Source organism: Fukomys damarensis, unplaced genomic scaffold (genome assembly GCF_012274545.1).
Source record: "Fukomys damarensis isolate Sample0158 unplaced genomic scaffold, DMR_v1.0_HiC HiC_scaffold_15, whole genome shotgun sequence".
In the NCBI taxonomy this organism is placed as follows: domain Eukaryota; kingdom Metazoa; phylum Chordata; class Mammalia; order Rodentia; family Bathyergidae; genus Fukomys; species Fukomys damarensis.
In genome coordinates this window covers 43,599,936-43,611,896 of record NW_022900927.1, presented here as the reverse complement: position 1 = coordinate 43,611,896, position 11,961 = coordinate 43,599,936, and the positions used below count along the sequence as shown (strand labels likewise).

At 33.1% G+C, this 11,961-nt stretch overlaps 1 protein-coding gene across 1 annotated transcript in view; it reads right to left on the bottom strand.

The window, feature by feature from the left end:
* Window positions 1-11,961, bottom strand: part of Otogl (otogelin like) — a 175,203-nt gene that overhangs the window by 23,513 nt on the left and 139,729 nt on the right. Inside the window, exons 39-44 of the mRNA XM_010643722.3 lie at window positions 10,495-10,672; window positions 9,942-10,084; window positions 9,673-9,696; window positions 9,489-9,581; window positions 5,126-5,315; window positions 1,823-2,037 (exon numbers count right to left, since the gene is read on the bottom strand). Of these exons, the coding sequence (XP_010642024.1) occupies window positions 1,823-2,037; window positions 5,126-5,315; window positions 9,489-9,581; window positions 9,673-9,696; window positions 9,942-10,084; window positions 10,495-10,672 (843 nt within the window). The remainder of the gene's footprint in view (window positions 1-1,822; window positions 2,038-5,125; window positions 5,316-9,488; window positions 9,582-9,672; window positions 9,697-9,941; window positions 10,085-10,494; window positions 10,673-11,961) is intronic.

The window sequence follows — 11,961 nt, the reverse complement described above, 5'->3', positions numbered from 1 at the left end:
GTGTGTGTGTGTGTGTGTGTGTGTGTGTGTGTGTGTGTGTGGAAGAATACGTCGCTTCTCTCTTCCTGCCTTATCCCAGCCTTTCCCTGCATGTCAATAGTACCATTTCCCGTCCTTTACAGTTCTAAGTGTATCTTCCATGGTGTGGCTGAATGACTGACACTGATATCATCTAACAGTCATTTCTCTACGACATGAAAGCAAAGCTTTTAATACAGTTTTCTGGAGAATGTTGTTTTGACCTAGTAGTCACAGCTACATCTTAAACAGCCAGTTAAATCTGTGTGCCTGTCTTTTTCCTGTATGGAAAAATTATATTTTCTACCCTAACTAAAAACACAGATAGTACTTTCTCCAGTTAAACTAGTTTTTATCTATGTAGCAGATCGAGCTGTTAGAATACAGTAATAGAAATTTGTGCTAATGTTCAATTCTTCATATATGTCTAAATTTCAGCTTTTCTTTCTTTTGCCATCAGACTCACAAGGAAAATCTGAAGAGAAAACGCTGATACTACCACAAACTAAATAATACCCCTGTGTTGCCCCTCTGTGCTTCGAATGGTCAAGGTGAAGAGTTTCCTGATTGAGTCAACCTTCCAAGTTCTAGTAAAATATCCAATTTTCAGAATGTGTGGTACTTTAAAAATTGGTTAAAATGACAACAAAATGCATTAAAATGTTTTTACTTTTTTATTTTTATGTGCATGCATTGTAAGAACATTTTAATAGTTGAAAGTTATTTTCATCCAAATATCAAAGTAAACTGAATTTCCAGCAAGATATGATGGCATTTTTTCCTCATGACTTGAAACTCTTCATCTTCACCCTCAGGGAACGTACGGGGCAGGTTAATGATGGAGGCTACACTTCTCCAGCTAGCACAGATGATCCCCAGAGAGCTCCTTCCTGACTTGAAAATGCACTCTCTCTCTCTTTTTTACCCTCCCTCCACACACACATAGGTTGCAACAAACTGCATCAATATTTTCTTTGCATGGCCTTTTACACCAAATATTCCCTTGCAAGCATTTTTTTCTCTGTTTACATCTTCCTTCCTCGCCCTTCTCTCCTGGAAAACTCCTTCCTCTTCTAAAACAGTTTAACACTAAGTCTTGGTGAACTTTTGTCCAAAGCTGGCCTCTTATGAACTTCCACAATATAAACTGCAACTTATCTAGTAACTGTTTTTCATAGGTCTCGATTCCTTGAAGTCAAGGGGAAGGTCTTCTTCCCGTATCACAGAAGCCTACCAGAGTGTGTCTTATGCACTAAATGCTCACTAACCTTTCTCGTTAAATGATTCATGATATTCTCTTTGCCCTTTGCCTCTAACATTGGATCACTTTTAAATGACATATATTATTTAATATATGTACTAATCATCTGCGCTGCCAAAGTTGGAAATAATAAAAGTCAATGAATTTGAATGTGTAACAGATGCTTTCATAAGTATACAGCCAAGAAGTCAGGATCATAAGGAACTGATGGAGACTTCACAGTTTTGGTTTCTATGCTGGATTATCATGTACCATCGATCTCTTTCTCCCGGAGGCATTTATTCATAGGAAAGAATTGAATTTTTGAAAACTATAGATATGGCTCTAACCAAATGTAGGAAGAAAAAAAGATAATTATCCTTTCTGTCTCTGAAAAAAAGTCTGTAAACAGTAAGCAATTGAGAATTCTGAAATATACTGACAGAAAGTTTATAGATAAACTATTCTTGGTTAAAAAAATCATAGCAAGAACAAGAACTTATTGGCTTTCAGTCTCAGCATGTCTAACATGACAGCTTTTATTGATGGTTACTTCTGACTTACTTTATCGTGACATGGAATGAAAGCTTCTTTATTTAATAACTCAATGCAGTGACTGCAGTCATGCTCAGTACAATTCCTAACAGGTCTTCTCATTGTTACTTCAAATGTTTTCTCAATTTCCCAGCTCTCAATAAATAATCCTATGTCTTCCATATTAGTAATAACTGTGCCATTTTGCATCTTTAGGTCATCATCAGGATCTTCATTGCAAATTCCTTGAAAGAATATGAATCAATTAGAAGGAAATTTTTTTCACTTAAACCAAATATAAGCAGCACAAATTTATCAGCTTAATCACTGATTTTTACAGAATTATTTAGAAATCTTTTTAGCTTAGTGCTGAATTTTTTAAACTATATCTGATTTTTTTCTTTCAATGAGTTTATTGGTACATTTTAGGTATACAGTACAATTACGTTCTTCATTGGGCTGTTGTACCTTTACATGACAGGTCTTGGTTCTCATTTTTTTCCCCGTGTCCCTGCCCTCCCTTCACCCCCTCCTCAATTTAAAAACCCCCTTTATTTACAAACACTTATTCCCATTTTTTCATTTTCTCATATATTTTTCCCTTATTACCTTTCCCCTACCTTTCCCACATATATTTGATTTTGTGATAAAATAGTATAGAATTACCTTAGCCGGTTAAGAAAGAAAATAAAAAATTAAGCCTAAAGATAAATGATGAGATCATAGAAAACTTAAAAAGAGGAGATTATTTTCTGCTCCCACACTATTCTGTTGTTACCACCATCTCTCCTAACTCAAGAACTAAGTTTTAATCCTGGTGAAGTATTTCCCAGAACAGCAGACACTGAGTAATAGCCTCTCAGCTCCCATTCCCCCAGCACCTGGAAAACTTTGTCTAGAAACATTAAAGTTTCCATTTTTTGAACTATCCCTGCTATATTACCTAGTACATGACAGCATTCTTGGTGACAGCCTGATTGGCGTAAAGTTAATCCCTACTGTCTTGTAATTAGCAACTATTACAGGTAATCAAGGCATAAAATGAACATATCATAGCAGTTACCTAGAAAAATATTCCTTCCACTTTAGCACAACCACTGTCAAGCTCGGGACTTGAACTAGAAATCCTAGGACACAGGCCATCTCCTTTTCTTTCAGTAACATGGCCTCTTGGTGGCCGTGATGCCTTGATCTGCTAAAAACTCTAACTTCCTTGAAGAAGGCCAGACTGAGGATGACCTTACTCTCCTTCAACTGGTAAAGTGTAGAAGTAAGAGAAGAACAAAGAAATAGATACAGAACCCTGATCATACTTTGTCTGAATCCTGCATTATATTAACACATAATTTTTAAATTTCCAATATTTAGGTTATAAAGTATATGTACTAAGCATCTTCTTCAAGCATCAAACATTAATCCTCAAGCAGTTATGTCAGGATGAGTAAAGGCTGCTGCCTCAGATGACTCAGCCCTCTAAATACACAAGATATTAAGTATAATTTTTCTTAGATTTAAGTTAACTGTACAGCAAGTCAACTACTAATGTTTAAAGCCAAAACATTTCTGCACAAAGGCAATTTTTTTGTAAAAATGTTTTCATTGCAACTCTAGCCACCACCCCAGCAGCTTCAGTGCTATGTAAAATAAAATATCAACAAAGGCTTCCCACACTGTGTCCATGTTCATTTTGGGTCATACTTTTGTGGACTAGAGCTTATTCAGCCAGCACCCACCCTAATGGTCCTGACAGAACACAGATGTTCCTTTAAGTATTTCCTTTAAGTAATCATCTTTCTACTATTGGTCAAAGAGTTTAGGCAGTGACCTTTGGATCGTTAAAGGATAATCACAGTTAAAAATTCAGCTGGAAGAATGTTTGTCTCCTTAAAAGAAAATGCTATAGGTGGGGAAAACTCCATAAAACAGAAGTCAGACCACTCAAAAGTGATAAGTAGCCGGGGATTTAGCTCAGTGGTTCCACCACTTGCTTCGCAAGTACAAGCCAAGTTCGATCCCCCGTACCCAACCCCAAAAAAGTGATGTCATATGAAAAAAAACTGTACTCCCAAAACCTGAGTCATTACCCAATATAACTATTTAATTATTATGCATACTCAATAACAATTATATTCTCAGTGATACCTTTAAGTAACCATTGAAGTTTGTACAATGTTTATCATACTCTAAATAGGCAAAACAACATTCAAATCATTTTAGCAAAACTTTCCACTAAATATTTATGTTTTAAGAAAATAAATGTGAATATTTCATATACTTGCTGAGTGCAAAGTAATAGTCTTCTTCATTTGGAGTTTTCAGCATCAATCATAATGTTAGATCAGAAATTAATGCATAAACTTTTATTTAATATTTAGTGAGGTTTAAATAGTTATATTTTTACTAAACTAATATTTCTTGACTGTATGTATTAAGAAATGTATTCAGTGTCTTACATTAATTTTCATATCTTATCTAACAATCTCTTAAATTTTTTAATTAACATATAATAGCATATATGTATGGGATACAATATAGTGTTTCCATATCTACAAGTATATATATTATATAATGATCTTGAAAGCAAATATTAATGTCTCTAAAAAGTGAGGAAACTTATATTAAGAGCACAGAGCTGAAAATATCACAGACAGTTAAATATAGCTTATGTTCAACTTTCCAGGAGACACCAGAGCAATTATTTTAAAAATTTTATTGTTATCTACAAATACTTCTAACTTGTTTCCTTGAATTTATACTCTGTATACATCTATGTAATATATTGCAATATTAAATCTAAAGATAAAGGTATATATAGGCTGTGTACTTAAAAACAAAATGGGAACAACTATTCAGAAAATTGTGTTTTGAGATGCTTTTGAAATGACTTACAATTTCTCTTACTCTACAAAATAAATAACAAAGTTATTCAATTTTTCATCATCATTGATGCTTCATTAATGGTTAAAAAGATGAGCTGGTAGAAATAAAGAGCATTGTAGTAATAGTGCTAAGCACACATTTCTATAAAAATACCTAAATTAAATTATTTCTTGTTTCTTAGATTTTTATTAAAAATGATTGATTTATTCAGTATTTACATGGTGCAAAGAAAGTTAATATCACATTCCAAATCTGACAAGTAGCCCAGTGTGATAAAAAACAATGTGTAAGAAGGAGAAAATTTTTAGAAGAAAATAGAGTTTTGGAGATCAGCAGTCAACACCTAAAGTCCTTCTGTGGAGGATGACAAATTAAATCCAGTAAGATCCAAAATAATTTGTAATCAGGGAAGAAAATGTTAGAAAAAACAGAGATTTGAAGATCAGTACTCACCACAAAGTCCTTCTGTGTAGGATGACAAATTAAATCGGAAGCTAAAGTGAACATCTATGATTCCTGTAAGATGAGCCCATTTTATGATTAAACCAGCTGGAGTAGTAATCATATACATTGTACCAGAATCCTCTATGGACAGTTCTTCACTTGAAAAAGGCAAAGACACAACGATAGAATCAACTTCTACCTAGAATTACATAAAGAAAACAGTTAGGAATCTCTTTGCTATGCATTTATTAAAATTAGGAGACAACTACAGATCCTACTTTTTCTGATTTAATATAGTTTAATCTTTTCTATTCTTCCCACAGCTTCTCATAACTTTTAAGCTTTTTATTTTCTTTTGTTATGCCTTGCTATATTCAATTGTCTCATCTTATTGTATTTTATTTTCCTCACAACTTAACTTCTATGTTATTTAGGCTTTTGTGTCTGACTCCCTTAATATATGATGATTTCTCGGGAAACCTTAATGTGAATTTAAGATAATGAAGTTATTTTCAGGATGTTTTCTCTCTTAAATCTTCTAAATCAATATTTGTTTAACTATAGTAGTGATCATAATAATCCTTTGCCAAACTTGAAAAATTAAGATTCCCAGAAATTCCACTTACTGGTTTGGATTGGATTCTCAATTATATTTTTACTATGTGAACTTGGCCATATAAATGTAGGCAGTCCAAAGAGTATGCTTTGAAAAACAGTGCATTGAGTAATGGCTGTGAAAGGAGGCATGAACTCTAAGCTGTACACTTTTTGAAGTGACATCTCACCAACTACCCAATTCTTCATCTTTGTATCTTGCCCATACTACTGCTCTAAGCTGAAACATTATTCCTCCTCCTCTTTCCTTCATATACTCATTCTTTATGATTTACTTCAGATTTCACTTCTCAAAAAAGACCTCTGTGACCTCTCTATAGTTATTGACTTTCCCCTCTGTTTCTATGATACTTTGTTCATAATTCTATCATTGTGCTTTCTTATGTTATACAAACCCCATGCATACTACTGTTCAATATAGTTCTAGAAACACTAGCCAAAGCAATTAGACAAGAGAAAGAAATAAAAGGAATAAAGTTAAGAAAGTAAGAAGTTAAATTGTCATTATTTGCTGATGGTATGATGCTTTACGAAGAAGACACAAAAAACTCTGCCAAGAGACTTCTAGACTTAATTGACACTTTCGGCAGCATAGCTGGATAAAAGGTCAACAATCAAAAATCAATAACCTTCTTGTATGCTAATAACAGACTCACTGAGAGAGAAATTAGAGAAACAATCCCATTCATAATAGCGACCAAAAAAAATGAAAAATCTAGGAATCAATGTAATGAAGGAGACAGAAACTTCTACACTGAAAACTACAGCACTCTGAAAGAAAGAGATCAAAGAGGATATAAGAAAATTGAAATATATCCCTTGCTCCTGGGTAGAAAGAATCAACAAAATGACCATACTACCAAAACTGCTATACAGATTCAATGCAATCCCGATTGCAATTCCAACAGTATATTTCACTGAACTAGAGAAAACAATCCAAAAATTCATGTGAAACAAGAAGAGACCTAGAATACCAAAAGCACTTCTAGGCAACAGAGACATAGCAGGGGGTAATCACAATCCCTAACTTGAAGCTATACTACAAAGCCACTGTGACAACAACAGCATGGTAATGGCAAAGAAACAGACTGAGGGATCAGCAGAATAGATTGGAAAATACAGAAACAACTCCACATGTACTCAGCTACCTCATCTTTGACAATGGAGTCAACCATCCTCTCTGGAGGAAAGATATCCTCTTTAATAAATTGTCTTGGAAAAACTGGATTTCAAGCTGCCAAAGATTACAACTAGACCCTTATCTTTCACCATGCACTAAACTAAAATCCAAGTGGATTAAATATCTAAATACCAAAACAGAGACACTAAACTTGCTAGAAGGTAAGTTAGGTAGAACATGTGAAGACACTGACATAGGAAGACTTTATGAACAAATCCTCAGTAGCATGGGAACTAGCACAAAGAATCAACAACTGGGATCTCATCATATTAAAAAGCTTCTGCACTGCAAAAGAAACCACCAAAAGAGCTAAGGGATAACCTACATTGTGGGGGAAAAATTTTTGCCAGCTGCTCCTCAGACAAAGGACTACTATCTAGAATATATAAAGAACTCAAAAAATTGGGGCCCCCAAATATAAAGACCTGATTCAAAAATGGGCATCTGAAGTGAACAGGCATTTCTCAGACAAACAAGTAAAAGCAGCAAATAAATATATGAAAAAATGTTCAACATCACTGGTCATTTGAGAGATGCAGATGAAAACAACACTGAGATTTTACCTCACCCTAGAAAGAATGCTGCTATCAAGAAATCAACCAATAACAAATGCTGGTTGGATTGTGGGGAGAGAGAAACACTTCTCCATTGTTGGTGGGAGTGGAGGCTGGTACAACCACTATGGAAATCAATATGGAGATACAAACAGGATTAGAGGTCCCATTTGATCCAGCTATCCTTCTGCTGAGTATCTTTCCAAAAGGATCATACCACAGCGATATATGTGTACCCAAGTTTATAGCAGCAGTTTGTAATAGCTAAAACTTGGAAACAGTCCAATTGCCCATCAACTGGAGACTGGATAAAGAACATGTGTTTGTCTATAAAATGGAGTATGACTCAGCCATAAAGAATGAGAAACTAGAGACATAGCTAAATAGATGCACATTGAGGCCATAATCTTAAGTGAAATAAATAGGACACATATGCATAAATACCAAATAGTTTCTCTGATGTGAAAAACTAAAAGTATAAATAAGGTTCAAATGATATAATTGATAATATGAAATAGGAAGAAGAGGGATAAAGTAGTAGGGGAAGTGAGAAGAGTAGAGGAAAGGAAATAAGGGAAAAGAAAAAAATATGAAAAAAAGAAAAAATGGAAACAAAGGTTTTGTAATAGGGAATGGTGAAGGGAGTGAAAGGGGACAGGGGGATGGGGAAAAATAAGAACCAAGATACATCATGTAAAGGTACAAGATCCTAATGATGAATGTAACTGTATTGTTTACCTTAATTGTACCAATAAATTTAATGGAAAAGAAAAACATCAAAGTAGAATTCCTTGAAATCAGAGCCTGTATTTTATCATGTAAATTTTCAATAAATATTTAAAAATAATTATTAATTGAACATATAATCAGTGATTGGCTAGGGATGAGTTCATCTTCATACAAAAGTGAGTCCTTCTGCCCCAATGCTCAAAATATTATCATTGAACAAAATTTTTCCCATCTACTTTCTGTTAAAACATCAACTTCATATATATATATATATGTATATGTGTATATATGTGTATATATATATATGTGTATATATATATATATATATACACACACACACACACACACACACAAAGGGTGTTACCCAAAAAAGTATCTCATTCACATATTTTTAGGTTTTATTTAAAACTTTATAGTATATTATTATAACAGGGTCATTTTAATATCACTTCCAGTCTATACTCTATTGACCTGGGCTAATAGAATTCTTTCCAGAAACTGTATAACATCTCAGCCAGTTTAAGCAAAATATTTACACATTTTTACTTATACTTTGGAGAAAACCATTTAGATCTATGTGAAACACCCAATTTACATCTCACTTCTATTGGCAAACATGCATTCCCTTGGGATAAGGATTTTCCGATAAAACCAAAAGGCTCCTTTCAAACTTTTTTAAATAATGCATTGCTTTTCTTCAGTTCATTACAACTGACTTAAATATTTCTTCATTTTTCCTTGGTTTGGTCATCACTTACTCACCAAAAAACTAATATCAACACTTCAAAACTAGTCTTTCCATCTGTCCTCTTAGTGATCTTTACTCTGGTATTCTTGGGTACAGCTCTTTTTAACACTGATTTGTAAAGTATTTACACTTTCACTTGGAATACAAGCATTAACTCTGGTAGAAGATGCTTGACCACTCACTTCATTTCAGAGGACATTAGCACGTTTGACAAGACCTTTACAGTTCACCATATAGGGGAGACATATTTGCTACCATTGGTACAAAAGTGGATGGAGAAACATGACACCAAGAAACAAATTTTTAAACTTTTCAGTAAAAAAATGATTAGCCATAAGTAATAAAACTACATGGATATGCTTAATTTGCCCTACTTTAGAAAATAACTGTTTTATATAATTGCTTCTTTCCATCTAATGTGAAGATGATTCTTAGGGCCAGGGATTTAGCTCAGTGGTTCCTCCACCTGCCTCTCACAAGCTCAAGGACCCAAGTTCGATCCCCCGCACCAAAAAAAAAAGATAATTTTTAATTTTGTGTTCTTACCTTTCTTGCTAATCTATTGATGAGTATTTTATGTACATCTGTTGTTACATTTAGTTTCTTAGAACAAAGTCCAGCAAACCTTCCAGAGGAAGCCTGAATAGGAAAAAATATTAAAACTTTATGGAGTTAAACATAACTATATGGTAAGCAGAATAAATTTACCAAATAATTTGCAAATACTCACTAGCTTTTTAAATGAGTTTCCATTCTGAAAAAAATGTATAAAGAAACACTTTAAAAAGAAGTTCATTTCTTGAATTTTAAAAATATTACTTGGATTAATATTATTTGTTTCTAAATATATTTACAATGAACCTTTTTATTTAAATATCAAATCAATCTCAATGAGTTTTTGAGTGCCTCTTTACATGTAGTCTGTGAATTCCTGATGTTATAATATGCACCAGCTACAGATTTATGCAGAAATAGTCACAAGAACAGATTATGACCTACCTGATTCATGGAACATTTTTCAATATGAACAACTATAATTTCCCCAGGAATTCTTACTAATATATAAGAAGCCATACTATATAATGCAGCATTGTTTCCATCAAATGTAATAATGCTCAGTTCTGACAACATGGAACACCGACCTAAGATAAAATGGTGGAGAGTAGCTTTATTACTCTAATGAACTATTGTTGTTTTTAGTAATAATTGGTCATTTTAAAAGAATCTTATATATCAACCTTATATTCAACAAAAATCAACTAAAATGGTGCTGCACTATGAACCAAAGTCTTAAATTAAATGAAGACAGCTAAAAAACAAAGCAATAACTTAGGCATAGTGAAGTGAAGCTTCAAAACAATAATAAGCTCTCTGATTAAAAAATTAGTAGTTGAAGAGAGGGCAGGGGAATGAGGAAAAATATGAAATAAGACATATCGTGTAAAGGTACAAATTCCCAGTGATAAGTGTCATCATATTGTATATATAAAATATACTGATAAACTTAATGAAGTGAAAAAAATTAGTCACTACATAAGAAAAATAAACATACAGGGACATTCCCACTCAGGACAGCAGATGTCAGCGTTCACTTGGACAGGCCTTCCCCGAAAACCACAATCGGGCATTTCCAAGACTTTTGGGCAATTCAGAGACCAGTTGTACAACGTCCATTCCATATTGAGGCATATATATTGGCTACAGTTGTAAACAGGATCAAATTTTTGAGGCTGTTAATAAAAGACAAAAATTAGTTCTTCCCCATTTTCAACTACTGTTTCCATTTTTTTTTTTTAGATTTCACATTCACCTCATCTATAGTTTATATTTCCTGAATAACAAAACTTTTAAAAAGTAAAGAATTAAACTTTTACTACAACTTTTTGTTAAAGTTAACTTGTCTACGTATTCAATATCTACTTAAGCATTACCCTAATATTGATTTGACATCAGAATTACTCATACATTCAGATATCTGAACAAAAAAAATTTTTTTTCGCAATTTTGTGGATTAGGATTTTTGTCAACAGAACTATACAGTCACAACTAATACTTTCTAATAGGTTGTGTGAACTGACATACAAATATAACTTCTGTCAATATCAGTTCTCAAATCACAATTTAACACTCTCCAAACATTTCATTAAAAATTCACACATCACATCAGTTTGACTGCGCCTGCACAGTATTATTATGTTATTTCATATATATCTCAATGCTTCTACTTAAACAAATTCTAAATAAGTAAATGTTTTATTTTTCAGTTTATGGATCACACTGTACTTAAAGTATGGCAATAATGATAGCAGTAATGTGCCAGACATTGCTCTAATTAACCCATCTTATTCCCCCAAATCCCTCTAAAGTAGGTGCTACAACTTTTCCTGTTCTGCATTGAGGAAACCAAAATGAAAGCTAAAATAACTTGCTCGAGGTTTCATAGATAGCACGTAGTAGATCAAAATTTAATTTCACCCACTGTAATTCAGAAATCTGTGCTCATGGCCACTATTCTATACTGCACCTCGGGGAATTAAGAAAAAAACTGACCACTATTTAGCACCTAATATATATCATATATTAATAAAATATAATTTTATTTGCTTCTCCCTAAGTCTTTTGGGTGAGTTTCTATCATTCCAATACCTTTCTTAAAAAAAAAAAAAAAAGATAAGAGGAGTTCATTTATTTTCTAAACAATGAGAACCATTAAATGGGATTTCTGAATTTAAGCACAAAAGAAAGACCCACTTTCTAGACTTTTTGTGTAACCAGTTTTACCAACTCAAGCACTGAACCTGCTTTCCATTTAACCAGGAAAATAAAAGCAATTAGAATCACAACATCTAAATCACCTAAAAGATTTTACACCCTCTAGTTTACTGGAACGATTTTTTATGCTTTTCTTTTTACTGCTGCTATGTGTGTGATACATAATAATGATATCCATCTTGGGGAATTACTACATATACATATAGCTTCTTAGTCATTTTCATTTAGTGAAATTAAGACATCAAGA